The sequence below is a fragment of the Cercospora kikuchii genome, assembly GCF_019650295.1.
Source record: "Cercospora kikuchii DNA, contig_00007, whole genome shotgun sequence".
NCBI lineage: Eukaryota > Fungi > Ascomycota > Dothideomycetes > Mycosphaerellales > Mycosphaerellaceae > Cercospora > Cercospora kikuchii.
The window spans coordinates 316,350-344,281 of record NW_025408588.1 but is presented as its reverse complement, the minus strand read 5'-3'; the positions used below and the strand labels follow the sequence as shown (position 1 = coordinate 344,281).

The following is a 27,932-nucleotide window of genomic DNA, read 5'->3' as shown; positions in this document are numbered from 1 at the left end:
TGGTGCCTGAGCGGAAGGTCGGCCGTTTCCACCACGGCCAGGGTCCCCTCGCGACTGCCCTCAATTGTTGATGACCCCACCTTCACCTGCGGCTGGCGCTTGGAAGCTGCGGACGAGCTCATCAACTCTTTCTTTTGGTCACAAACCAAACTTTGTCCACTTCATTTCCAATCGCACACACAAACACCTCCTTCTCACCCACATCGCAACAACTTCCAATTTCAAACACAAACACAAGAACACCGTCACAATGGTCAAGGCTGGTACGTCAAACTGCCCCGCACCGCCGCCAGTCGCCCGCTAGCAGGCCTCGACATTGAGTCGGCGACAGCGGTGAAGACAACTTCTTGGTACCCACGTGCTAACACATGGCGTTTAGTCGTCGCTGGTGCCTCCGGTGGTATCGGTCAACCACTGTCCCTCCTCCTCAAGGCCTCGCCGCTCGTCGACCACCTCTCGCTGTACGATGTCGTGAACACCCCAGGTGTCACCGCCGACTTGTCGCACATCTCCTCGATTGCCACCATTGATGGCTACCTCCCAGCCGACGATGGTTTGAAGAAGGCCCTTACTGGCGCTGACATCGTTGTCATTCCCGCTGGTATTCCACGTGAGTACAATCCTCTCATACACAATTGTTACTGTTGCGGCGGCGGCTTGGGTGAACGGAAGAAGTCGGGTCAATGGATATGGAGCTAGTGCAATATGGCTCTGGCGAGCTCCGGGATACCGGTCACGATGGGTAATGTACTGCGAGTGCGCAGGCCGAGGACCAGTGGAAATGCAGTGCTCGGCGTTGTCGCCATTCTCACATGCTGATGCAATCTCACAGGCAAGCCCGGCATGACCCGTGACGACCTCTTCAAGATCAACGCAGGCATCGTTCAGGGTCTTGTCCAAGGCATCGCAGAGACCTGCCCAGATGCCTTCATCCTGATCATCTCCAACCCGGTCAACAGCACCGTTCCTATCGCCGCTGAGGTTCTCAAGAAGGCCGGCAAATTTAACCCAAAGAAGCTCTTTGGTGTCACCACACTCGATGTCGTTCGTGCCGAGACCTTCGTCCAGGCTCTCACCGGCACGAAGGACCCAGCCAAGACCGTCATTCCAGTCATTGGAGGTCACTCTGGCGAGACCATCGTTCCTCTCTTCTCCCTGGCCAAGCCAGCTGTGAACATCCCAGCCGACAAGCTCGATGCTCTTACCAACCGTAAGTCGCCAAGGTCCGTCTCCTCGTGAGTGGAAGTGACAGCTGACCACGTCTTAGGCGTCCAATTCGGTGGTGACGAGGTCGTCAAGGCCAAGGATGGTGCTGGCTCTGCCACTCTCTCCATGGCATACGCTGGCTTTCGCTTCGCTGAGGCAGTGATCAAGGCTGCCAAGGGCGAGTCTGGTGTCGTCGAGCCAACCTTCGTCTACCTTCCAGGTGTCAATGGCGGTGAGGAGATCGCCAAGGAGACCGGTCTCGAGTACTTCTCCGTCCCAGTCGAGCTCGGCAAGGACGGTGCTCAGAAGGCTGTCAACGTCGTCAAGGACGTCAACGACTACGAGAAGAAGCTGCTCACTAAGTGCTACGAGGGCCTCAAGGGCAACATCGAGAAGGGTGTCGACTTCGTCCACAACCCACCAGCCAAGTAAGTTGTCTTTCCCGTCATCTTTGCTGCCACTGCCAATGCTGACTTTACTTCCAGGTCGTAAACGCTTTCATAATTAATGGCCAGGTGCCAGGCATGATGGCATGAGATACGAACCCTCGAGCGACTAGATAGCGAGCGATACAGAGGTGCATAGGAATGATACCAAAAGCTGCCCTTCTGATCGATTTTTTCCGTCTCACTGATGCGCATTTTCTGCTTCTCTGTGTGAACAGCCGGCTCTATTCGGCGCTCTGGATGCTTGTTTTGGAGCGTTTCGGACGTTGGGCACCGGTGACTGTTGGTGCACGGCTGTTTCTGCTCGGCCGCGACCTTCTTCAGGTCTATGCACTTTGCGGGCTCGGACGCCCCGCCTGTCTCATCATTCGCCCTTGAACGGCATTAGCGATTGCCTTCGCTCTCTGTCCGCCACCTTTTCTATTCCTCCTCATGCCTTTGCTCCCTTCATCTTAATCTGGAACGTAGCGACTGGAATCTCCATCGTCTCCGCCGTGACCGTAACTTCTATCGCCAGTCCCTGTAATGCGCCTCGAATAATCCCGCAAGGGAAATATAAATACTACAACCCAACACCCTCCTGTCAGTGCACTTGATCCCAAGAAACTCCACGCTCAGAGCACTAGTAAACTTACAGCTTGCCCTCTCCTCAAAGCATCTTCCCCTGCTCTCGGCCCTGCTCTCCGATCCACGGACATACGACTTATAGGCTGAAACCTCGAATCCGTCAACACGAAAACTCCTCGATGGTTCGTTTTCAGGTTATCGATTTGTTTGCGGAAGAGAATTGTCCAGAGGTCTTTGCAGATGAATTTTATGGCTTCGAGGGGGGTTTGGGGGCGGGGTTTGGTGTGGGAGAAACTAGCATAGAATGTATCAGTATCAGGAGGGAGGAATATGAAGGACTGGATATGGATATGGATATGGATTCTGGGTTGGAGGAGAGCACGGAAATTGGGGCGAGGAAAGGGATGAAAGAACCTACCGCTCTACTAGGCCTTGTCCAACACGATAACCTAAGTTGTCCAGACGCCAGAAAACTGCTTCGCGCGTCGAGGAGCTTTCGAGTAAAGGTGCGCCGCCGATATTTGAGGTGCTGATTACGCTTGTTGCTGCAGTTCCTGTAGCTGTGGTTGTTGTTGTTGTTGTGCTTGCTTCTGCTCCTGCTTCGCTGGAAGTCTTCTTTCCGCTTCCTGCTCCGTTGCTCGTTGTTGTGATCTCTGGGACTGTGGGGAGAGATCCCGTAGGTTGCGATTGTGATTGCGATTGTTGTGTTATTGCGGAAGGTGTAGTAGAAGAGCCATTGCTACTGCTGTTATTGAAGATTTTGCTTCGGCGGAATTCTTCTATGAGAGCTTGTTCGCGTGCGTGGAGTTGGTCGGTAATGCGTTGGGCGAGAGGGACGAGTTCGATGAGGAGGAAGTCGAGGCAGGAGACGTTGAGTTTGGGGTTTATGATGTCGTCTTCGGGGATGCCTGAGGGGTTCGGTCGAGACATGGCCGTGATGAGGTTGTTCTATGCTGAGCTTGGTATGTGGTAGACGGATCGGAGCTTGGAGCACTGCGCCGGAGCCTGGACGTGAGTTGCAGTGGAGTGGATGCATGTGAAGATCTCCAATAGCCGGGTCGGATGTGGTAAAGACGTGGGACGGATAACCGAGTTTGAGCACAAATGATGAGGATAAACGTGTAGAATGGCAAGATGGAACGCACTACAGCATGCTCAATCGAACCATAAGAGGTATATCAATGCCGGAACGGCAAATGTACATAGATAGACATGCAAAGTCACACACATCTATCCAGGTGACGCTTCGAATGTGCTCAATTCGCTAATTCTTACATTGCATGATCTCCGCCTCTTTTTCCGATCAATTCAGCTTGATCAGACCTTCCGGCAACGCAGAGACATCCTCTTCAGGCAAAGGAACAGGAGCATCAGCAGCAGTAGCAGCTTCAGTAACAAGTACTTGCTCTTGAACAGCTGTGACAGTGGTCTCAGGAGCAGGATGATCGTCCATCGCCGGAAAGTCCTCCTTCTCTGAAGTGGCCTTCTTCCACGCAGCGTTGAAGTCGCTCTTCACTGAGCCTGCCAATGCGCTTTGGTCCTCGTACCCTTGATCAAGGACCACTAGCTCGCTCTCCTGAAGCATCGTCTCCGCCGTCTCCCTCAGAGTCTCGCCAATCTCGGCCGGAAAGAAGGAAGAACTCGTCCCTGATGAATAATCACCATCCCGTCCAGGAGGTCTCCTAGCTGTGCTTGTGCGGTTCTCATCGTCCTGCGGGATCTCGTACTCGAAGTTGCTAGAATAGATGACGGCAGCGAAAGCACCCAGATCACTGACTTGATCGACAGCAGACAGATATTCGTTTCCAAGAGGTTCCTGCGCTGCTACGCCTGCCATGGTCTCCAACTCGCCACTACCGGCGCCAATCACGTGGGCCTGCTTGCAGAAAATCGGGAGCACATGTGCCACCTTGCACTTGTACTCTTCAATTTCGACGATCCTCGGCGCCTCTCTGCCTGGAGGAGCTTGCTTGAATGCCTCTGTCGCAACGCGGAAGTCCACGAGATGCGAAAATGAGGCGTCAAGGAGGCGTGTAAGGACGTAAGAGAATGTGGGCGAATCGATGAGGTCAGATGTCTCGTCCAACAATCTTCGCAGAGAGTCGGTGATGAGCCCTTCTCCAGTCTCGCTCAGAGGATCCGAATCCCGTCGCGCAGGTGACTCCTCATCGTCTGAAGACCCAGCTTGTCGTATCACGTATTCCTCATCCTCTCTAGGTGGGAGTAGGTATTCCAGCCACTTTTGACTTCGTCGCTCTTCTTCTGTTGCGCCTTCGATCTTCCGTCTCACTTGCATGATCAAATCTGCCAGCCTTTCCAGTGTAACGTCTTCCCTGATATTGACCGGGCCGAATACCTCCTTCACAGCTGTCATCACTCTCTCCATGATATGCTTGCTCCCGCGATGCAGTAACCACCAGCTGAACGTGAGGTACTTTCGATTCGTCTCGAAGTCATTACCGTAAACATTATCGTAGTTGTCATCGTCCCTGTTCTCGAGCGAAATTGTGGAGGCGTGTTGGTCTTGTGGCGGGGAAGCGAGTGCTACCACTGAGGACAGATATGTTCGGCGGCCGAGCAGGTTGAGTTGGATGCGCGTGAGCAGTGTCAGCAGGCACATGGAGTATAGCAGTGTTAGTGCACGCGTGATAGACTGAATCTTCATGTCCTGCCATAGCTGCCCCTTGCTACGCTTAGGCCTGGTTGAAGCGCCTGGCACTTCCAACGTGCTGCTGTTGGCGATCTGGCTTGCATGCACATAGCTGCTACTCTGCAGACTTGCCAAACTCTTGCCATCATCGTCGACCGCGCTCGAAGGTGCTGAAGGAAAGTCTGATGATGCTGCATCCGAAGCTCCCAGTCGTTGCAGCCGTTCTCTCCGCTCCTGCTGTAGTTGCTCAGTAATCTCCTCCACGGGCAACGCGTTTACGATATCATCGCGGAGGGTTGGGAGAAGGGCGAGGACGGTGTAGGTGCAGTCTTCCTGGTTCTGTTCGAATCGTCTTCGCAAGCTGCCCAGGTATTAGCTTTTGGTGTAGCCCCCAACTCTATGTGTGCCTACTTCTCCTTCGCGACTCTCTCCTCGGTCATGCGCTGTCGCGCTTCTGTTATCTTGCTGAGAACATATTGCCCCGCGAGGTACCCAGCGCCCAGAACGCCAACGCCAACGACCAGATTCGTTCTGTTCCGCCGAAACCAACGACGAGTAGCCGCAATCATTCTACACGCTGCATCAGGGCGATAACGACGGCGACACTGCTCACACTCCCCCACAAATTACGAGACGGCGAGTGGCGACGTGAAAATGTTGCTACGGTAGACCGAGAAAGGGCGTCGGCAGTGGGTGTTGTTGCGAAGAGTGGCCGGTGATCTGGCACGCGAATATATGATGCGTGGTGCAAGCAATGCTGGTCGAGGCAGAGTGCGGGCGACAAAGGGACCGAGGTTGGCGGCAAGACCGCGACACGACATCACCACGCAACTGCCCACTTTCTCATCTCGCCGCAAAATTACGCCGACATGTGATTCTTCGCCTTTTGCCTACTCCTGCTTTTACCATTTTGGGCCGGCTCCTGAAGAATGGTTCGCTGCGCCATATAGCATCGGTATATCGTGGTGCATCAATGATAATGACCTCAAGCTCCAGCTCTATGTGCTGATCAGTGATCCTTCACTCCTGCAAGAGCTATATCAACTTACTCCAGTAAGCGGTGCACATTGACATCTGCCTACTCTCACAGTCATATCCAACACTTCGCATCACAATATTTCTGCCCGCCCATTGCATTTCCAACCCTACTCAACATGGCGGACAAACAAGAAGGCTGGTCTGCTACAGCTCAAGCATATTCATCAAAAGTCGCCCATCTCACGGGTCAAGGCGGCGAAGTCCTCCTCTCCCTTCTCGCCTCACACTTCCCTCCTCCAGATCCCCAAACAGCCTACATCCTCGACGCCGGCGCCGGAACCGGCGTCTTCACCAAACTCCTCTCAACCACCTACCCCAACATCCACATCCACGCCACCGACTTCGCCCCCTCCATGCTCTCCCTTCTCCAATCCCAAAACCTCCCCAACACCACAACCCAAATCCTCGACTCCTCCCAAGACCACATCTCCCAAGGCCTCAAAGCCAACTCCTTTACCCACGCCTTCAGTACGTTCCTCATCCAATTCCTCCCCGGCGAAAGCCCCAAAACCGCCCTAAAAGAAATGACCCGCGTCCTCGTCCCCCAAACCGGCCTCCTCGGAACCGCAATCTGGACAAAAAGCAGCATGCACGAACCCTGGGATCTCGCATGCAGTAATCTTGATTCAGAATATAATCCGCCTTCGGCCTCGAATCCTTTTGGACATGTTATGAAGAATCTTGAGAGTCTTGAAGATGCGTATCGGGAGGCAGGGCTTGTGGATGTGAAGTCTGAGGAAAAGGAATTGTGGTTTGAGTGTGAGAGTGGAGAGGAATTTGCGGATTATTTTATTGATTCGAAGAATCCGGCTTTTGTGACGATGCAGAAGGGGTGGAAAGGGGATGTGCAGGTTGTGAGGAGGGAGATGGCGAAGGTTGCGAGGGAGAAGTTTGGGAGTGGGGAGGGGAATGGAAGGGTGAGAATTCCGATGGTGGCGGGATGTGCTGTTGGGAGGAAAGCAGAAGGTTGAAGCATGTGATGCTGACTGCTTCATGAGATTTCGTTCAATTCTAATAGAGGAGGGTATCGTCTACACAAGTGACAACGAATGAAAACGCCTTCGCTAATCTCATTTCCATCTTCTCATGCAACTGCTAGAACGATTGCAGACAAGTACTCAAGCAAACAAGACACGCATCGTCTTCTTCCGCCATGCTGCCATTCACCTCGTGATCAAGAAGCAGTGACCGTCACGCCGTACAATTGCAGCCTCGCGACGACTCTCTTGCGACACATAGGGCAAGAGTCCACCTGAGCCGCACACTCACGACAAGCCACGACGTGCCCGCAGTCGTAGAACGCCGTGCTGATGGGGTTGTCGTAGCAGATCTGGCACGTGCTCTTGTCCTCATCGGTGACTGTACCGCGAAGCACGAACTCTCCATGCTTTCTGCCCTCGCGGAAAGAGCCTTCAAACACATTGCCAGTGGCACGCTCGATCAGCTTGCCTTTGCCATGCATCTTGTCGTGCTCCCAAGTGCCTTCATAGGTATCTCCGGTAGAAGCAAGAATAATCTTGCCCCAGCCGTGCATTTCGTTGTCGCGGAATTCACCAATGTATTCATCGCCGTTGAGATTGATCAAGTGACCAGTGCCGTGGTAGTAGACTTTGTTCCATTCGCCTTCGTAAAATGGACGCCCAAGCCAATCGCGAATGCCTTTGCCAGTGACTTCGATGTTGTCTGGTACCTCGTAATCAGATTCCGCTTCGGTGTTGCGCATGACAATGTCGCCGTCCCCATCCACAATTGTAGGTGGCTCAGGTGTCGCAGCCTCGATGGTGGCGTTGATGCGTTCAGTCAGTGCGGCCAGGCGTACACCCGCCTCCCCTGCTTCTGCGACAATGTGTGGATCCGCAATAGGTGGTGCTGGGATTCGGTGGTCAGGCCACTCGTGGATGGCTGAGTTAGGAGGATCGGCGAGATCTAGTGCATATGCATCTTGAAGCTCTTCAGGCAGCCAGCTTTCAATCTGCACCTCGGTCGGCTGCAAAGAGACATCGCAGCGAGCATACATTACTGCGTAGGTGACCTCGCCATCCGGACTGTGAAACTCATCGTATGGGCTATCATAGCCATCGTCAGGTGCTCGCTCCTGATCAGATGGAGCTTCGATGCCGGAGTGCTTCTCTCGCGCTTGCTTCTCGGTCAATCTCGTAACGCGTCCGTCGTGATAGGCGTACCAGCCTTGTCCCTTGCCGTGAGGACGCACGTAAGCATTGAATCTACATGACTGCAAGTGTCCGCAGTGAGTGACAAAGCCGAACAGTGTATACTGTCGCCCGGAAACTTCCAATTCGTCAGGTACCTCAACACGATTGGTGATCTTCTTCCACTTGCGGGTCTCCTTGTCATGCTCTTGTCTTGTGAGTTCAAGTGTCAACAGCTGCGGCGTGGCGATTAGTTTCGGATGCTTATTGATAGCCTCCTGTATCGAAGGATGTGTCTTTGTGTTAAGTCGGTTGGAACCACATGCATTGTTGCGCTCTGGATGGAACTCGCCCACAAGTTCATTAAACTTGAGTGCTGTCTTTGGGTCATCTGCACAATCTCGATGCAGAACTTCCCTCAGGCGGTACAGTACCTCCATGGCATCGGCCACCAAGTGAGTGCCGGTCCTCCCGAAGTGGGGAGATCGCCGTCTCGTGAACATCTTGAACAGAAGAGTCTGGAAGTAGTTGCGGAAGGCGCTAGGCATGCGAAGGTCTTTCACGAACTGGCGAAAGGGCGAGAAGTGCAGCAAAGGGAGCGTTGCCGACACATACGGATGAGACTTGGTGAAGGGTCGCAAGCCCGTAACCTGAGTGATATCATCGGCATTCAGCTGGCTGTTGTCCCATAGACAGCCGGTTGGATCGTTCATGACTCGAATGTAGACTCTGAACGCCAGTTTGTCGTCGGTGAGCAGAGGCTTGCGCATGCCATGGTGACGGAGGGCGATGTGCGAGCGCGGATATGTGGTGAAGTACTTCCATCCAATGTCGGCTGACTTCTTGTGAAACTGGTGTGCTTCGGTGCGGAAATTGTACACGCGAGGCTCAGAAGGATTGTAGAGCACCACGGACATCTGAGCGGCCACTGAGCGGCGCTTTTTGATCTTCGGCACACAGTCCAGGAACGGTAGTGGTGGTCGTTCGAAGTCTTCTGTCTCTTCAAAATCCGGTGACTGCATGGTTATGCACTCCAGATACACGGATGGATAGTCTGATCGACGGACGCCGTGCGGGTAAAACTTGATCTGCCAGTCGTAGCCGCCGATGCGGACGACAGGTGACCGCATCACATCGGCAGGTACCGGCTTCTGTTTCGTGCCATTGAAGACAGGTATCTCCCAGTCAAGGATGCCCCGCTCGACCTCATTGATCTCTGGGTCGCTAATGTCGGTGAATGTATCTTCATGCCAGTACCGCTCATCAAGCGCGCTGTGCTCATCTCTCGACTCGATGTACTTGAGCTCGTCTTCGCAAGGCTCTCTGTTCTCGGATGCGTCTTCTTGCAACGGGTACCACCGCCTGCCAGTCGAGGTGTCACTAGCACCATCGTCGGCCCCAGCGTGATCGCCATCAACGTTGTCGTTCTCGTCATCGTCATCCTCGCTGTCCGAATGATCTGTCTCTCCTAGATCCTCTCGTTCACCATTCGGGGCCGCAGGAGGGCCTGCTGGAGCGACCTCGACGTTGGGTGGAGCGACGGCGGGAGGTGGGAAGACTGGCGTTGCGAGTTCGGGCGGAAAGGTCCAGTCGTTGGCGTTCATGGTCGCGAGGTGAGGCAGAGGAGGCGGTGAGCGGCGTGCAGCGAGTGGGCGAGGGGCGTCAACGGGACCTGGGCCGTGGCCGTCCATGGTGAGGGCGCAGGCCGGAGTCGCAGTGAGGCGGGAGTGTGTTTGCTGGTTCGAGTTGCTCGGTCGTGAGGTTTGAGCGAGATGGTGGAAGTGGCTTGGTGGAAGGTTGATGGTCTGGTCGAAAGAGAGAGTAATAGATGTGTCCGCGCGGTGGCTGGGGTTGAATAATTCACTGCGCGCACAATAGGGCGGCTGTCTCTATTGTGGCCGTAGCTCTTGCGATTGTCACATGCGAGCTGTCCGTCGGCAGTGGGCAACCGTTCTTGCACGAGGTCTCGCTGCGCGAAGGTGTGCCTGAAACCGATCCCGTTTAGCGAGTGGTCTGGGAGTCGCTGCTCCTGCCTGTCACTTCCACAGCCTTGTCGTCAGCCTTCACTTTGCAGATGCTGTATAGGCAGAAGTGCTATCAAGTCGCTAGAGCAGCTGCATGAAGGGTCCGAGGCGCTAGTGCAGTGGGGCGGCGAAACCTTATCTCATTTAGCACTTTGCAACCTGTTTTACTGACGACGCTTCGAGTGCTGGCAAACAAGACAGTCGGCAGTGGCACAATACCGACAGCCTCCTGCACCGCTCACCGCGTACATTCATACATACCTAAAGTGTAATGCAGCCGCGTCATGCAACGTGGATGCGATGACTCCTATGGGCGGCCCCATGTCCGCGACTTGACCACGTCAATCGCGCAGTCGCGCTTATGCACGTCGGCCTGGAGTGTCAAAAAGGTGCCTTGCACAAGCGCGCTTCGGCGCTGCCACTTGAGATCCCTCACTGGTTGATTTTCATGGCGCGCTGCCGTTCTTCTCGACTTTCGCAAAGGTTGCGGCCACGATGAGAGGGAAGGCGATGGTAGCTTCGGCATACACCTGCAATAATGTTAGCACGTCTCAGTACTCTGCACGAGTCAGGCGAAATCGACTACCTTGACACTCGCTGCATCGGCTTTGATCTTGCCCCAGCTGATGGCCTCGTCGGGCCTAGCTCCGGCATCTGAACCATCAAACTCCTGGCCGGTATTGATGTAGACTGCGCTTTCCGCGCCGTTGCGCATCAGGTTCGCATTGGCAATGTGGTGCTTCACAACGCCTCCGCCAAGAATGATCATGCCGGTCCGCTTCGCGCGTACTGCGAGAGTGTTGATTTTCCGAATATCTTCCACAATGTCGATCCGGAGCTGCTGCGGCGACGACTTGAAGGTGTGAAAGTAAAGCATGTCACCAAGGCTCCCATCTGTGAGTGCCGGACAAAAGACTGGAATGTCGTTCTTCCACGCCCAGTAGTATACCGAGCTTTCGTCGTTGATTTCCTTCCCGAGGCGAGCAATGACTTTGCTGGGTGTCCAGCTCAATGGTTGTTCTGAAGTCCTCGATTCTTCCTGCTCCTCGAGCATTTTGTTGAGAATTGGCATGACCCAGTCCTCAAAGTGGCAATAGTTGTCATTTGGAACGAGCAGGTTTCCGATGCGGTTCATGCCTTTGGCACGCAGCGCTGCCCCAGGCTGATCGAACGACCCGAGATATGTATTCCCAAGACATTTGATGAAGTCTTCCTCAACGCCACCGGCCGTCGTCACGATGGCGGAGACGTGCTTGTGTTGTACGAGCCATCTTAGCGTCTCGCGCAGGCCTGATGAGATTAAGTTCGAGGTGTATCCCAGGAAGATGGTGGTTTTTTCTCCGGTCTCTGCGTCGCGCCAGGTCCGCTACAACAGGGGTCAATACGGTGAGGACAGGAAGGAGGAGAAAGAGCGGCAAGCACAACAAGAGGAGTGTAGCGGTCTACATACCATGCCATTGACTATATCGACGGCCTGTCCTATCGATGTCGCTTGGAACCCCACATTGGCCAGATTTTCCACCAGCTCGGCGACTGTGACATTGCGATCCGCAAATGCATCAAAATCTAGCCCTTTGACGGGCACTGCGCCTGCCGGCACTGGATCCGACGGCTTGAGCACTGCATTGGCAGCGCCCGCAGGAGCATCGTGCTGTTCGGGCTCGCTGTGGGAAGCCATGAGAATTGTTCTTGTTGTGGTCGTGCGGACTGGAATTTATTTCGAGATTGCTGTCAAAAAGCCTAATACTAGCTCGCCCCACTCGTGCGTCCCACGTACGTCGAATCGGCCCAGACATCGAGGTACCGGGCTGAGGGCACGTGTCGTTGCAAGACAGAGACAGCGCCCTTGCGTGTCTGCAGCCGTTCGATCGCCGCACTCTATCCCGCGACCCTCAGCGCTGCCACGGAGAAATGTTCGACACAGCGGTGGCAGCAATTCTCGTGCACACCACACACGCCGTCCAAGACAGCGCTAGTCGGCGTCCCAGCTGCGAAATGGGACTCGTGGTGTGCCAGGGGACAGATGCTTGATTACGACATTGCACAGGCTTTTTAGAGTTGCCATCCTTGCAGGCCACCGATGCGCCAGGCTTCGGGCAGTCAGCAGTGGACTGGTCGGGAGCCACTCCTGCTGCAGGACAGCTGCGCAGCGTCGGTCGGGGGCTTCTGGCGCGCTCGCTCGCTTTGTTTCGTGTCCAACGACCACGAGATGTCACGATAATCAGGAGCGTCGCACCGCGCATCACGCCCGCAACATGCCGTCCCTGTGCCCTGCAACACCCACCTGTGCAGACTGTTGGTGATGCACCCCGATTTGAAACACTCGGCAAAGAAGTCGCGACCCTTTCTCGGTAAGCTCTAGCCGCGATCCGCAAAGAGGCTTGTGCTGGTCTCTCCAGAGTATCATCAACCTGCCCAAGGACAACGACGCATCACTTTCGCATTACTGCTCCATTGGACTCGGGACACGCCAAGCCGCTGCTCAGCACGTCGACGGCACTGCATTCAGCACCTCGCCCGAGTTTCGTGATTTGTTTGGCACCCGCCAGCCAGATCTTGGACCGCGAGTCTTGGGAGACCGCCGCCTGTTTGACAGGAGCAAAACGGCCTCTTTCGGCGCCAAAAGCCCACGGGACGCGTGCATCTCGTGCACGCTCGTGCCAGCGCACATTCACCTCACTTGCGGTGCCCAGCGGACTCCTCTGGCCGTTGCAGTCCCAGGGCTGCCTCTTCCTCGCCTTCGCATCAGCTGGCCGTTTTTCTCCACCTGGGCACACGCCTGCAGAAGAGTTCGAGCCGGGGCCAGCGATCCGCTACGCTACCCGCTTTTGTGGCTTGACTCGCCCGAGCGCTTGCACCTGCACTTCTAGATTGAGCTGCATCCCAAACGCCTCACACACACACACACATCGACGACACCACGAGGAACACCCATTGGCGCGACGCGTTTATGCAGCGCTGTCATCAGCTTCAGAGGCAGTGCGAATAGCTGGAGTCAACTTTGACCTCCGCTGACCCACTGTTCTCGCCGCCCATGAGCCACGGGTAGTCGCGCCAAGATCCAAGTTCAGCCACGCAGCTGGGCTACGTACAATTCCTTCTGGATGTCTTACAGAGGAGGCTCGAATTACAGAGGCCCAGCAGACCGATCACGCTCACCACCGCGCTTTGGCGACCGAAGAGGCTCCAGTGCTAACGTGTTCGATGCCCGACATGCAGGCGTCAATCCACTGCGAAATGGTTCCGACGCGCCGCGCGGACCCAGGTCACAATTCGATGGCCCTTCGCGAGGACCACCGCCTGCTGTGCAGACCTCTGCAAATGCCTCCCGCCCTTCACTGCGAGATGCGCCGCCTCTAGGGAGCGGTGCCAGACCGTTCCGCGAGCGCGACTATCCTGATCGGCGGGATCGTTCGCCCCCGCCACGCGAGCGCTCGCCGCCAAGAAAATTCCCCGAACAAAGAGAATTGCCTCCACGAGATATCGACATTCGCAGTGCACGAAGAGTGTCGCGAGATGGGCCTCCGTCAGCCGGTTCTAATTATTCTGACAGCGTTCCCTTCGCAGGGTCTTCCTACCGAGGCGGATCCGGGTTCCGTGGCCGCGGACGAGGCGATTTCGACTTCCGAGGCGCGACACGAGGGGGACGGCGAGCTCTGGACGACCGTGGAGGAGATTTGTTTCCAGCGCGGAGAGAACGAAGTCCACCTCCGCGGTTTGGCCGTGATTTGTCTCGAGATGGTAGGGATCCAGAGCGGAGAGATGAGCGACGATTTGAGCGTAGAGAGGACGAAAGGCGGCCAGACTGGGTGGAGAGGGAAAGAGAACGAGATCGAATAGATCTCGAACGTTCAAGACGAGAGCTTCCGCCCGCTCGGCTGGACAGTCGGCCTCCCAGCGACAACACGCCGAGTGCCAACGCTACCTATTCAGCAACTGCCGCACCGCCCATCAATCCCGAGCGGTTGGCCATCATTGAGAGCTCTGGAGGTGACACTGGCTTACGGCGTCCATCAGCAGCTCCTCTGACAACTGCTACGCAGCGGCGAGATCTACCCCCGGAGCCGGCATATCTCAACGGACGTGCTGACGCTGCTGCGCAGAGGTATGGCTCTCGAGGGTCAAGCCCACCGACTCAAGCGCCCCCGGTGCCAGCTTTTAGCTTCTCTATTGCGCCTACCTCTGCAAGCAATCAGCCGCCCCAGCTATCCAAGCCATCGACAGAGTCACGACCTGCAGGACAGGACTACACGCATACTCCTGAAGTCACACAGCAGCCCGTAGACGACCGGCCAGCTCCCCCCAGCAATGCGCCCACCGCGCCCAAAGCTGCTCCCCTCGCACCCAAGGCTCATCATGCCAGTCCGCCCCCTACAGCGCCCCGCGCTCCTCGTGCACTTGAGCTCGATGCTGTCATACCTCCGAGCAATAGGTTGCATGGTGTCAGGTCGCTGGACAACATGCCTGGTTCGAGCCGGACTGAAGCACACCAGACTCATCCTCCTTCCTCAATGCCTCCCTCACCAGGTGCAACGAGGCATGCACTGCCACATTTGGCACAGCCTATATCTCCCAACCCTCCGCAAGCTCCACGCTTTGACATCTCTGCACCAACAGGGCCAAAGGTATCTCCACGGCCGCCATTTACTTCCCCTCGGTCGGATATAGGGGCTTTTCAATCCACGGCATCTGCTCGTTCTGGCACACCGCCACCGACCGCACCCTCCGGTCCACGCAGGCAGTCGTTCAGCGTATCACCGAAAGTGGCCGCGTCAACTGTTCCGACCGCTCCCAAAGCCGCTCGGGCGGGTCCGCCTTCTATGCCGCGTGTGGGCCCAGCTCCCGCCACTGCGGTTCCACGCCCGCCAGAACGGCCTCCATTCGCGCCATCTGGTCCGAGAAGCCAACTTCAGTGGAATCAATGGCGTCGCCCTCCTCCAGCAGGTCCGTCTCCGTATCCCTCCGTGCCAGCCAAACGTGATTTCAATGGAGATGAGAAAGAGAGGCAGGAACAAGCTTTGAATGTGGATGGGCAGGTCCCCGCAGATGTGAGACACGAGTCACAAGACGGGCAAACAAAAGCGGCATCAGAGCATGACAACAACTTTGCGGTCAAAACGGAAGATCGAATGGATATCGACCGTGAGCCTGCTAAGCGTAAATCTTCACTAAGCCACAGCCAAGCCACCACGCGCGCTTCATTCTTCGGTGGAACCCTTCCCCGTTCTGAAGAGAATATCATTGACAGCAGCGATGAAGAAGATGATGAGCTTGACGAGGATGAAGACGCAACTCTCCTTGAGGCTAAGCATGCCAGAAGAGAGCGTGAGTTGCGCGCAAAGCTTCACGACCTCAGCGCTCCCCAATTCCGTGCGACGTCGCCACTGGAGTCAATTGCTAGATTGGCACGACTCTCTGCACGTGATCTTGCACGACTTAACGAGCAACGCGGGGACCCGATGGACGTAGAGGAGGACGATGCGAGGGGCGATGTGCCTGCCGCTACACTCTCCTCTGGCAGTGACGAGGGACCGGAAGTTGCAACGCCGCGTGCAGGACAAGATCTCGATGTTGCCATTCGGGATGCTGAAGATGAAGCGGACATGGCCCATTTGCCCCGCCGGCGAAGTCCTGAGCCCGTGTCTCTACCATATCTGATCAAGTCCGAGGAAGTTCTGCCCCTGCAAGACTCTGATATGTTCCAGGAGACCGTGCAAGAGATCGAGGACGAAGAAGCCGAGGTGGAGGCCGTGCTTCACGAGGATTTCCAAGTCGAAAGGGACATTGAGCAAGATGCAGAGGACGATTTCGCCGAAGTCTACCTGCAGTGGCGAGAGCAATGCGAAGAGTTAGACAGGGTCAAGGAACAACAAGAGAAGCTTGAACGACAGCTATCGACTGAGCCTGGACCAGTGCCTGAGGCCCCTCTAATGCCATTGATCAATCCGATTCTCGAAGGACGCCGCTTACACAAGAATAGCAGCGAGTACGAGATTGAGCGTGTTATTCGAGAATCTGAAGAGACTGCTCGAATTGAGCAAGAAAGACAGGATCGAGAAGCAAAGAAGGTCCAGGCCGACATGGAGAAAGAAGCGAAGCTTCCAGATCAGGAGACTCAAGAAATTCTGGATCGGGATGCCCTTGTCAACACCAACAGGCTTCGTGATCCTGCCAAACTGCTGCGTGTCTTCTCCTACGAGCCACCTCCGGACACGTTCACTGAGCACGAACAAGAGGTGTTCATCGCAGCCTTCAAGGATACTCCCAAGAAATGGGGCGAGATCGCTTCACTCCTCGAAGGTCGAACCTACAAAGACTGCATCCATCACTACTATGCCAACAAGTGGGATGGGCGATTCAGAGACAATAGGACGAAGAAGTTCAAGGGCGGTCGCAGAGGCAGGGGTGGTAAAGCCTCCCGGCCATCTCGCGGCTCCGCGCTCATGGCTGATCTGAATCGCGGCGAAGATGTAGCTCAGGCCACCGACACCACTACTGGGAGACCAAAACGCGCAGCAGCACCCACCACTTTTGGCGAACGCGAGATCGAAGCCAAGGGCACTCTTGTTGGACCATCGCCTGCCAAAAAGCCTGGGACTGGTTCAAACAAGGATGCCAATGGGGAAGAAAAGCCCGCCAAGAAGCAGCGTCGCACTGGGGAAGGCAAACCTGGCAGAAAGGGCAAAACTCAACTCGCGCCACTGGCGGCGGCAGCCCCAGGCATGTCACCTCACAAACCGCCCCCTCCGCAACCAAAGGATGAGTTTGCAAGACTCAATGGACCAAGCCTCGAGGAGGCTGGCTTGCTAGCTAACTTTCAGGGCGCTCCCCGCACCATGATGCAGCACGAGGCGCACCCGATGTTTGCGCAGGAACCCATGCACCCGCACATGCTGATGGAAGATGTGGAATCTGGCCGGCTTCCTGTTCAGCCTGCGAAACAGAGCGCGTCTAGTTACTGGTCCGTACCAGAGCAGACTGATTTTGCCAAGTACATTGCCCACTTCGGAACCGATTTCGCCGCTATCGCAAATCACATGGGGACAAAGACTCAAACAATGATCAAGAACCACTTCCAGCGTCAAGTCGATGGCGGACGTGCCGATCTTGCTGAGCAGGCGGAACATGCAGACCAACGTAGAGCCCGAGGAGAGGATATGGGTCCTCCGCCGACACCGACCCCCATTACCAAAAGGAAGTACGACAATCCACAAACGAGCACCCCGCGTGCACTTGCCCCGCAGACAGATGCAATGGATGTGGAAGAGCCTCCAGGAGGACCGAGGCCGCCAATTGCACACCAAGCGTCGCCACCGCAGCTCCAGACCAAACCACGTTACACAGGCTCTGCGCACGGAACCCCCATCCAAGCACAGCGCGTGGTGCCGAGTCCCATGCTTCCGGTCGCCACTCCAGCATCGACAATGCCACCCAATATGCCGATGAACCGTGGTGGACTTCAGCATCCGCTGGGTCCTCGGTTTGGTTTGCTAGCAGAGACTCGAGCCGAACCTCGACCGAACATGCAGCCAACGTCCATGTTTCGAGTCGGCCAAGACGCTGGACCGCCGCCACCACGCAGCCAACCACCTCCTCCACAGCTCACACGCACACTGTCCAATGCGCCACCGCCTGAATTCCTGCAGTCTATGGAGCAGAATCTACATGCTGAACAAAGTCGGGCGTTGCGTATGCAGGCGCACAACGAGCACGAAGCGCGCATGGAACATCAGCAGCAACGTCCGCACCAAAGCATACCACACACACATGGCTCCCCGGTGAACATGAATCTTCCACAGAGCTCCACCGCCATGCCGGCGCAAGAGCGCAGGCGAGATTTCGAGGAGCGCGTCGGCACACCTGCACGGAGCGGGTTTCCTGGTCTGTCTTCTCGACCAGCTCTCGTCAATCCCAACCCATCAGCGGGTTCTGGTCCGCAATTCGGGATGTCTGCAATGTCTGCATTAGGGCGAGGGCCATACAATCCTTCACCTACAAAGCATGAAACGCCGCGTCCTGGATCCGGATCCACAGGCACACCGTTCCAGCAACCTCCGATGCCCTCAAATGTGCCTACTCCCGCGCCTGCACCGACACCAGCACCTGAGCCGCCTAAGAAGTCAAACCTGATGTCGATCCTCAACTCCGAACCAGAAGAGACCAAACCAGCTATTAAGAGGGATAGCCTACCTTCTGCAGGGACAACGCGAGTCGCTTCGCCGGCTCCACCGTACAGTTCAGCACCTACTCCACAACCCATGACGAACATGCCGCCAACCAGGAGAGAGACGTTCGGGCAGCCAAATGCACCGCATTCCCAGTTCCAACGAGGGCCTTTCGGACAGTCTGTCTCTACGCCTGGTCCATCTCCTGCCACCCTCAAGCAAGAACCTTCGAACGGAACGACGTCAACATTGCCGCAAGCTCCGAAGCACGAGTGGCAGCCGCGCATGTCTCATGCTTCTCAGCCAAGCCCGCCTGCGCCCGCGCCGTTGGATCGTGATCTCAGGGATTCGCGATCCGGCTACCCTTTTTCGAATCACCGTACAATGTTCTCGGGTCTCAACCCACCTGCTCGCGCGAATCCCTCGCCGCCACCAAGCATGCTTGGTCACTCAAGGACACCTTCGTTGACGCAGACTGGCGCCCCGAGGGAATCTGCACGATCAGTGCACGTCGGTGGGTCTAGTGTTACGCCAGCTCCACTGAGCTCGCTTCAGTACGGTCGACCAGAATCGATCCAGCCATTCTCTCAAGCTCCGCCACAGTCCACGAATCGTGCTCATCATTCTCACAACAACTCGATTTCCCAAGGCGGCTCCATATTGGAGCGCTTTCACGGAGGTCAAAGCTACCTTGCGCGCGAAGAAGCACGACGGGAGGAGGAACGGGTAGTATACCAATCTCGTGTTGTCGCGGATCAAGAAAGAGCCAATGCCATACAGCGAGAGCGGGAGCGTGAGGCGTACCATCGGCAGGCCGAGGCAGAGCAACATGAACTTCGACAACGGGAAGCATATTCGCAGAGACAACCGATGCATCACCAGCACATGCAAGGTTATGGAGGCAACCCTTTTAGCAGCGGACGGCAGTCTCTCGGCGGCATGAGCCTTCGTGACATGGCAGCGCGGGACGCAGAAGTTGCCATGCAAGAACGGCATCGAGAGCAACTCGAGCATGAACGCAGACGAGCCGGCGACCAGGGTCCTCCTCCGCCTTTTGGTCGAGAACGAGATGCTCCTCCGCCCGGACCTCCTGTGGATCGATATGGACAACGACCTCCGTTGGTCGACGAACGGCAGCCGTTGTTTAGAAGACAGACGCCGCAAAACGGTGGCGCATATGGATTTCCGCCACCGGGACCTCCGCCAGGTAGACGATAGAGGGAACTTTTCTTCCCCTTGGGCGCGTGTACGAATACAGACAATTGTGAGATGCGTTCAACTTTGTGTCTGATGAACGTTTGAAGTTTTCTGCTTATGTCATTGAATACCCCCTCTGGCTTGGTTCTTTTTGGTCTTGTGGTATGGCATAGACAAAGCACGTTTAGAAAGGAGCCTGAAATTATCGCATGAAATATGAATATGAGTAGATAGGTGGTAGAGAGCAGTGGTGGTGGTGGTGGAGGTGGATGATGAAGTGTAGAAGATGAATGAAGATTATTATCTGCATATGAACTTTCACACTACCAATGACATGATCTCCAGTGTCCACGTTTTAGCAGCCGATCGGTTGGGACCGACGATATTTTGCAAGTTGGGTAGATGAGAGTTCAGGTCGAGGTGTGTGACAGCAGGCCAAGTGCTCAGGTCTCGAAATTTTTCCCGTGATTTACGAGTCTTGCCCAGCGGTTGGTTGATTGTGAATTGGTAGCAAAGTGAAGTAGACTTCCCATGTGCAACCGTTGGCTTCACATTCGCTGTTTTGTGATTTTTTTTTGTCCAACTGCGCAGCTGTTAAAAGCACAACAGCGATGCAGGTGCAGACGCAGATGCAGATGAAGGAGGCGATGTAGTCGAGGAGCATACCATAAAAGGCCTGGCATGATGCAGATTCTTAAAGATATAATTCTTCTGCGCTACGTGCTTCACGGCTAACATGGGTCGAGTTGATGAAGCGGCTTGCTCGTAGAACTTCTGGTGAAGGCCTCATTGCTCGTGATATCTTCATGAGGTGTGCGCGCTCGCGCGTATGCAAGACGCTTTTGAGCGAGGCGTAATCAAGAGGGCTTGCCTATTGTTCTCAGCTTGTTTGATCCTTCACTCACTTGGCCCCACATGCACCTGCCACAACGGCTCTTCCCGCGCAGCGACAATAGCATACCTGCCGCGTATTGTCAATGGTCATATTGGAATCACAATAGCTCACTTCCGCTGCAATGTGGGTACTAGTGGTGCCACTCCGTCTTCTTCTTCTTCTCTTCCACATCCACACCACCTTGGTATCATCAATTTTCTTCATCTCTCTTTCTCAGTTGCAGGTCAACGAATTCGAAAACTCCTTCGAACAACAACACAGTCACTCAGCGAACACCGCCAAGATGCCTATGACTTGGGACAATGAGGCTCAGGCCAAGGTGAGAGAGTCTCGTCCTCAGGTGCTTCAGCTGTCCAACTGACCGACTGATTTGCCTGACAGCTCTACGCCATCATTCTTCAAGTCTGCGATGTCAAGCCAACTGAGGCTCAGAAGGTCGAGATTGCTTCGCGCATGGGTCCAGGTGAGTATCATTTGAGCTGTTTCCAAAACTTGTCACTTGCGCTGGCGGCGGCGGCGGCAGCGGCGGCGAAGAGATACTCCTGACGGAACTGACCGCATCTCCAAGACTGCACTGCCAAAGCCATCACCCACAAGATTTCAGCCATCCGCAAGGCCGCAGCAGGAACGCCCAATGCCACTACCGGCTCTCGTCCAACTGGCATCACCAAGAAGTCAACCCCAAGAAAGAAGGGCAGAACTGTAGCGGTGAAGAAGGAGCTCTCGCCATTCTTTAAGTCCGAGGACGAAGACGATGAAGAAAAGGCAGCTGGTCTGACCACGCCACCGCCAAGCGGCACGAAGAACCTGAAGCGTAAGTTGCAAGGCGTTGATGTCGATGAGGGGTTCTACAAGGACGGCATTGATGTGGCGGTGGGTGAGGATATTGGGCAGGGCTTTCGTAAGCGCAGAGATGAGGAGAGCGATTGTGATGACAGACTTTGAGGGGCTCTGAGAGAGCGAGCGTTGGGAGCATGGCCCTTTTGCGAATGGTTTGACGATGATGATGACATGAGTTATGATGCTGAGCGTTGACACGATATTTCTTGGAGGGTTGAGTTGAGACATGAGGGGTCCTGCGCGTGTTTCTGCGGACTCGAGCACCAGAGAGCTGCCAAAGGGGAAGGCGAGCATGGAGGTCATTGATCAACATTCTTGGAGACAGAACTTCGACAGAAGGCTAGGATGCAATCGAGCTCTCTTTCTGGTCCGGCTATCGATGCACAGAAGTGTAATTTGAACATGCCACTGCAATTGCTACAGTTAGACAACGCGACGCCCGTGCACCAGACTTTCGTGGAGTGAGTTCCGGAGACGCACGTGAAGATGGCGGAAGCCTGCGAGCTCTGACAACGGCAATCACGTCTGATGCTCGTTTCGGCAGCTGCAACAACCAAGTTTCGCTGTCCATCGGAGATGATGGAGGAAGGTGAGGTGTGCGTGCAGTAGTAGCAACACCGCCATTCTAACGCCGTGGTAGATTTTGCGGTGGAGGTGGTGCTAAGTTAGTGGGACTACTACGGCGGTGGGCGGAGAAGCATCAGGAGGTGAGCAGGAGCTGGGCGAATGGGCGGGAGGCAAATGGAGGACGTTTCCTTTTCGCGACTCTTCACCGCCGCTCGCTGCTGATGACAGGGGCTTCGGCGCTGCGTGCATGCCAGCTGACGATCCACGAGTGCTGGCGGGCGGTGATTTGTGAAAATGTCCGTTTGTGAATGAATGAGCATGTTCCCATCATATCAACAGATTCCCGTGCATGAGTGACAACGCACAAGACTCGTCAGCGTGCACAAGGCGCGAGTGACACGAGATGGTGGTCGACGTGCACGTTCTGAAACTGTCGCGCGCGCGCCCACATCGAAGGGGAATGGCGCGGGTTCGGTGCTAGCCGAAGGAGCGGCCAGGGTGCAAAGCCAGGCTCAATCGCGCGTTTGGACGCTCAGGGACGCCAGCTCTCAGCCTCCAGACGCCGACAAATAATCTGTCCTCTTGCCGAACACGATCCCCATCCCACAACCCACCGAGAGTGATGCGCCTGGCCGCATCCAACTCACCCGCACACCACCGCCCCGAGTGCTGCACACCTCAACGGCTTTGACAGCGGCTGTGCACCACCAGCGCGGCGAGGAGGAGGGAGTCCAGGCATTCCCGTCCGCTGTGGAGAGAAGGGGGAGGCCAGCGGTGGAAGCAGCAGGAGCGCCGCGACGACGACCACTACCACTACTTAATTTTATTCCTCCCACGACCCCACCGCCACCATGTCTCACGAATATGCTGTCGGGACACGCTGCTGGCAGCCTGATGCCGCCGACGGCTGGGTTGCCAGCACCGTCAAGAGCAAGAACGTCGATGGGGACAAGGTCACGCTGGTCTTCACTTTCGACGAGCGAGATGGCCAGCCGACGCCTGAGGTACGGACGGCGCTGGAGGGGAGCAGTGCAGCATGGCAAGTGTGCTAATGAGTGCAGGACAAAACCATCGAGACCACCATAGACGAGCTAAACAAAGATGCTCTGAGCTCAACTCTCCCACCGCTGATGAACCCGGCCATGCTCGAGGCCAGCGACGATCTCACGAATCTCTCACATCTGAACGAACCTGCCGTGTTGCAGGCCATCAAGCTGCGATATGCGCAAAAGGAGATCTACACCTATTCTGGTATTGTCCTCATCGCTACGAATCCCTTCGCTCGAGTCGACTCGCTCTACGTGCCGGGCATGGTGCAAGTCTACGCCGGCAAGCACCGAGCCTCGCAAGCGCCGCATCTGTTCGCCATAGCAGAAGAGTCTTTTGCGGACATGCTTCGCAATGAGAAGAACCAGACCATTGTGGTTTCGGGAGAGTCGGGAGCTGGTAAAACCGTCAGTGCCAAGTACATTATGCGATATTTCGCTACACGAGAACCTCCCGACCAGCCTGGCACTCGCAGCCGCGGCCGAGCCGATACGATGAGCGAAACGGAAGAGCAAATTCTTGCTACGAACCCTATCATGGAAGCCTTTGGTAACGCGAAGACGACCCGAAACGACAACTCCTCGCGTTTCGGTAAGTACATTGAGATCATGTTTAACAAGAGCACCGACATTATTGGCGCGCGGATACGAACCTACCTCCTCGAGCGATCACGATTGGTTTTCCAACCGCTTAAGGAGCGGAATTACCACATCTTCTACCAACTCGTCGCTGGAGCGACAGAGGAAGAGCGGGAACAGCTGGGCCTGGTGCCTGTAGAGCACTTCGACTACTTGAACCAGGGTGCCGCACCACACATTGATGGCGTGGACGATGCAAAGGACTTCAAGGAGACCCGGCAATCGCTCGACCGGCTGGGTGTCTCGCTAGAGGTGCAGGGTGGTCTGTGGAAGCTGTTGGCTGCGCTGCTGCACATTGGTAATATTAAGATTACTGCCACGAGGACAGATTCGCAGCTGGCTTCTTCGGAGCCATCGCTGGCAAAGGCATGTCAGCTGCTCGGAATCAATGCCGATGAGTTCGCCAAGTGGACAATCAAGAAGCAGCTCGTCACACGAGGCGAGAAGATCATGTCCAACTTGACTGCACAGCAAGCCACAGTTGTGCGAGACTCGGTGGCCAAATACATCTACTCGTCACTTTTCGATTGGCTTGTCGAGACTATGAATGCTTTCCTGGCCCCTGAGGAAGTCGTCAAGGAAGTGACCTCGTTCATTGGTGTCCTGGATATCTACGGTTTCGAGCACTTCGCCAAGAACAGCTTCGAGCAGTTCTGTATCAATTACGCCAACGAGAAGCTGCAGCAAGAGTTCAACCAGCATGTCTTTAAGCTGGAGCAGGAAGAATATCTGCGAGAGCAAATTGACTGGAAGTTTATCGACTTCAGTGACAACCAGCCATGTATCGACCTGATCGAAGGCAAGTTGGGTATTTTGGCTCTGTTGGACGAAGAGAGTAGGCTGCCTATGGGGTCCGACGAATCTTTTGTCAACAAGCTGCACCACAACTTCTCGCAGGACAAGCACAAGTTCTACAAGAAGCCCAGATTCGGCAAGAGTGCTTTCACTGTCTGCCACTACGCCATTGACGTGACGTACGAGAGCGATGGTTTCATCGAGAAGAACAGAGATACTGTTCCAGATGAGCACCTCGAAGTACTGCGCAGCAGCTCGAACACATTCTTGGTAGAAGTCCTCGAGTCAAGTGCGGCGGTGCGAGAACGGGAAACAGCTGCTGTTGCTCCGGGCAAGGCGAACGGTGCTGTAGGCGCTCGAAAGGGCGCAGCAGCAGCAAGAAAGCCAACGCTTGGCGGCATCTTCAAGAGTTCGCTGATTCAGCTGATGGAGACCATCAATAACACCGAGGTCCACTACATCAGATGTATCAAGCCCAACGAGGCAAAGGAGGCATGGAAGTTCGAGGGACCAATGGTTCTGAGTCAGCTTCGTGCTTGTGGTGTTCTCGAGACTGTCCGCATCAGCTGTGCTGGTTACCCGACCCGATGGACCTACGAGGAGTTTGCGCTGCGCTATTACATGTTGATTCCATCTGCGCAATGGACGACGGAAATCCGAGACATGGCCAACGCCATTCTCCGAAAGGCACTGGGTGCTGCAAACAATGACAAGACTGACAAATACCAGCTGGGTCTGACCAAGATCTTTTTCCGTGCTGGTATGCTTGCTTTCTTGGAGAATCTGCGCACAAACAGGCTGAATGCGGCCGCAATCATGATTCAAAAGAACCTTCGCGCGAAATATTATCGGCGTCGGTATCTTGAGTCCATCGACAGCATCAAAGCCTTTCAGGCCCGAGCACGAGCAAATCTGGCGCGGAGAAAAGTCGAAGAGATCCGACGCAACCACAGCGCGACCACGATCCAGCGGGTTTGGAGAGGGCAAAAGGTACGCAAACAGTACCTACAGCAGCGCAACAATCTCATCCGCTTCGAAGCGGCGGCAAAGGGTTGGTTATGCCGAAAGATGATTCTGGACAAGAAGTTTTCGGATGCAGCAATCATCATCCAGCGAAACTGGCGGAGTTACAAACAGCTCAAAGGCTGGCGCGACTACCGCCGCAAAGTCACCCTCGTGCAGAGCTTGTGGCGCGGCAAGACAGCACGCAAGACATACAAGGGCCTGCGAGAGGAAGCCAGAGATCTCAAGCAAATCTCCTACAAGCTCGAAAACAAGGTGGTCGAGCTCACCCAAAGTCTTGGCACGATGCGAAAAGAGAACAAGGTCCTCAAGGGCCAGGTCGAGAACTTGGAAGGCCAGGTCAAGAGCTCAAGAGAAAAGTACAATGCTCTGGAGCACAGGACGAACGATTTACAACGAGAGGCCAACCAAGCCGGTATCACATCTGCCAAGCTGGAACAAATGGAGGCAGACATGGCTCGCCTACAGACCAGCTACGAAGAGAGCACAGCGAACATGCGTCGCTTGCAAGAAGAGGAGAAGAGCCTCCGCGAGAACCTGCGTGTCACCACTCTCGAGCTCGAATCAGCCCGAGCAGCCAAGACTGCCAGCGAGAGCGAGAAGATCGGCCTGCGTCAACAGCTTACAGATCTGCAAGATCAGCTCGAACTCGCCAAAAGGGCGGTGCCCGTCAGCAACGGCGAGCTCACCAACGGCGCTGCCGCCGGCGCTGCGCCTGGTCTCATCAATCTCGTCGCCTCGAAGAAGCCGAAGAGGAGAAGTGCCGGTCCTGAGACGATACAGACCGACCGTTTCAGTGGCGCTTATAATCCGCGGCCAGTCTCGATGGCGTTTGGTGCGACGGCTAGTGGGCATACACAAAACCTTTCTGGCTCCACGTTCAACCCTGGGTTGGAGAACGTGGAGATGGAGCTGGAGAACTTGCTTGCAGATGAAGATGGCCTCAATGACGAGGTTACGATGGGTCTCATCAGAAACTTGAAGATCCCAGCACCTGGCAGCAGCCCACCTCCGACAGACAAGGAAGTGCTCTTCCCGGCATACCTCATCAACTTGGTCACCAGCGAGATGTGGAACAATGGCTTCGTGAAAGAGTCTGAGCGTTTCTTGGCGAATGTCATGCAGTCAATTCAGCAAGAGGTCATGCAACATGACGGCGACGAGGCAATCAATCCTGGCGCTTTCTGGCTGTCCAACGTGCACGAGATGTTGTCTTTTGTCTTCCTGGCAGAGGACTGGTACGAGGCACAGAAGACCGACAACTTTGAATACGACCGTCTGCTGGAGATCGTCAAGCACGATCTTGAGAGCTTGGAGTTCAACATCTACCACACTTGGATGAAGGTCTTGAAGAAGAAGCTCCACAAGATGATCGTGCCTGCCATTATTGAATCGCAATCGCTGCCCGGCTTCGTTACTAACGAGAACAACCGCTTCCTCGGCAAGCTGTTGCAGTCCTCGAATACCCCAGCTTACAGCATGGACAACCTGCTGAGCCTGCTGAACAACGTGTTCAAGGCTATGAAGGCATTCTACCTGGAGGACAGCATCATTACACAGACAGTCACGGAACTGCTCCGACTTGTTGGTGTCACCGCCTTCAACGACTTGCTCATGAGGAGAAATTTCCTGTCTTGGAAACGTGGTCTGCAGATCAACTACAACATCACCAGAATCGAGGAGTGGTGTAAGAGCCATGACATGCCTGAGGGTACTCTCCAGCTTGAGCACTTGATGCAAGCCACGAAGCTTTTGCAGCTCAAGAAGGCTACCCTGAATGATATTGAAATCATTCAGGATATTTGCTGGATGTGAGTATCATCTGACACTATCTCTTCAAACAACTGCTGACCAAATTCTAGGCTCTCACCCAACCAGATCCAGAAACTTCTCAACCAATACCTCGTCGCCGACTACGAGCAACCCATCAACGGCGAGATCATGAAGGCTGTCGCCTCCCGAGTCACCGACCCGAAGTCCGACGTCCTTCTCCTTCAAGCCGTCGACATGGAAGACTCGGGCCCCTACGAAATCGCCGAACCTCGCGTTATCACCGCGCTCGAAACGTACACGCCTAGTTGGCTACAGACACCGCGCCTGAAACGCTTGGCGGAGATTGTGTCGGCGCAAGCTGTTATGCAGCAACAAATGGACGCCAACGGTATGGGGAAAGTAATTGAGGAGGATGGCATGGATCTGCATGATGGACAGTGGCCCGTGCCGAATGGACATCTAGGCAATGGCCATGGGATGAATGGGGTTGATAAGCATGGGCATAGCGCCACAGGCTTGGGAGTGCAGTACGACCAGGATGGCTTGAGTGATGATGCGGATTACAGGTAGAATCTGGATTCGATGAGCGATCATCAGCTGCGACGTGGGGAGGAAGACGATGAATTGGAGCTTGGAGTACACGGCTTGAGCTCTGTGGGGAGGGCAATCAGAAAGTTGCGAAGTGGAGGTGGAGGCGCAAGGAGTGGGTCGCTTGGCGGCGGCGGCAACGGCGCCATGTATTGAGTATTTGTTGTTGTTGTTGCTGTGGAGCGTTCACTGCTACCTACTACTTACTGTACCTTGGTAGATCGGGTCCTGTTCTGTACTTCTTGGTAGAGCAGGAGCAAGGCTGAGTTAAAGTACTGCCTTTGGAAGAAGGAAGGAAAGGTACTGAAACTGAATGGAAAGGC

At 55.2% G+C, this 27,932-nt stretch overlaps 9 protein-coding genes across 9 annotated transcripts; 5 read left to right on the top strand and 4 right to left on the bottom strand.

Moving 5' to 3' along the window:
* Positions 1-70: 70 nt before the first annotated feature.
* CKM354_001024600 (uncharacterized protein) lies at positions 71-1,638 on the top strand (the record flags this gene model as incomplete). Its single annotated transcript, XM_044805698.1, has 4 exons — positions 71-263; positions 380-610; positions 833-1,210; positions 1,268-1,638. The coding sequence occupies 4 exons, from the start codon at positions 71-73 to the stop codon at positions 1,636-1,638; spliced, it is 1,173 nt and encodes a 390-aa protein (XP_044661633.1).
* Positions 1,639-2,082: 444 nt separating this feature from the next.
* Positions 2,083-3,149, bottom strand: CKM354_001024500 (uncharacterized protein; the record flags this gene model as incomplete). The annotated part of the gene is made up of 3 exons (XM_044805697.1): positions 2,083-2,214; positions 2,288-2,513; positions 2,638-3,149. 3 exons carry the CDS (start codon positions 3,147-3,149, stop codon positions 2,083-2,085), a joined length of 870 nt encoding a protein of 289 aa, XP_044661632.1.
* Positions 3,150-3,522: 373 nt separating this feature from the next.
* CKM354_001024400 (uncharacterized protein) lies at positions 3,523-5,438 on the bottom strand (the record flags this gene model as incomplete). The annotated part of the gene is made up of 2 exons (XM_044805696.1): positions 3,523-5,230; positions 5,281-5,438. 2 exons carry the CDS (start codon positions 5,436-5,438, stop codon positions 3,523-3,525), a joined length of 1,866 nt encoding a protein of 621 aa, XP_044661631.1.
* A 585-nt stretch (positions 5,439-6,023) lies between these two features.
* Positions 6,024-6,878, top strand: CKM354_001024300 (uncharacterized protein; the record flags this gene model as incomplete). The annotated part of the gene is made up of 1 exon (XM_044805695.1): positions 6,024-6,878. The coding sequence occupies one exon, from the start codon at positions 6,024-6,026 to the stop codon at positions 6,876-6,878; it is 855 nt and encodes a 284-aa protein (XP_044661630.1).
* Positions 6,879-7,081: 203 nt separating this feature from the next.
* Positions 7,082-9,748, bottom strand: CKM354_001024200 (uncharacterized protein; the record flags this gene model as incomplete). Its single annotated transcript, XM_044805694.1, has 1 exon — positions 7,082-9,748. The coding sequence occupies one exon, from the start codon at positions 9,746-9,748 to the stop codon at positions 7,082-7,084; it is 2,667 nt and encodes an 888-aa protein (XP_044661629.1).
* Positions 9,749-10,527: 779 nt separating this feature from the next.
* Positions 10,528-11,759, bottom strand: CKM354_001024100 (deoxyhypusine synthase; the record flags this gene model as incomplete). Its single annotated transcript, XM_044805693.1, has 3 exons — positions 10,528-10,611; positions 10,668-11,447; positions 11,532-11,759. 3 exons carry the CDS (start codon positions 11,757-11,759, stop codon positions 10,528-10,530), a joined length of 1,092 nt encoding a protein of 363 aa, XP_044661628.1.
* A 1,426-nt stretch (positions 11,760-13,185) lies between these two features.
* Positions 13,186-19,464, top strand: CKM354_001024000 (uncharacterized protein; the record flags this gene model as incomplete). Its single annotated transcript, XM_044805692.1, has 1 exon — positions 13,186-19,464. One exon carries the CDS (start codon positions 13,186-13,188, stop codon positions 19,462-19,464), a length of 6,279 nt encoding a protein of 2,092 aa, XP_044661627.1.
* Positions 19,465-20,621: 1,157 nt separating this feature from the next.
* Positions 20,622-21,283, top strand: CKM354_001023900 (uncharacterized protein; the record flags this gene model as incomplete). The annotated part of the gene is made up of 3 exons (XM_044805691.1): positions 20,622-20,657; positions 20,720-20,801; positions 20,907-21,283. 3 exons carry the CDS (start codon positions 20,622-20,624, stop codon positions 21,281-21,283), a joined length of 495 nt encoding a protein of 164 aa, XP_044661626.1.
* Positions 21,284-22,596: 1,313 nt separating this feature from the next.
* CKM354_001023800 (myosin 2) lies at positions 22,597-27,591 on the top strand (the record flags this gene model as incomplete). The annotated part of the gene is made up of 3 exons (XM_044805690.1): positions 22,597-22,749; positions 22,807-27,059; positions 27,111-27,591. 3 exons carry the CDS (start codon positions 22,597-22,599, stop codon positions 27,589-27,591), a joined length of 4,887 nt encoding a protein of 1,628 aa, XP_044661625.1.
* Between the last annotated feature and the right edge of the window lie 341 nt (positions 27,592-27,932).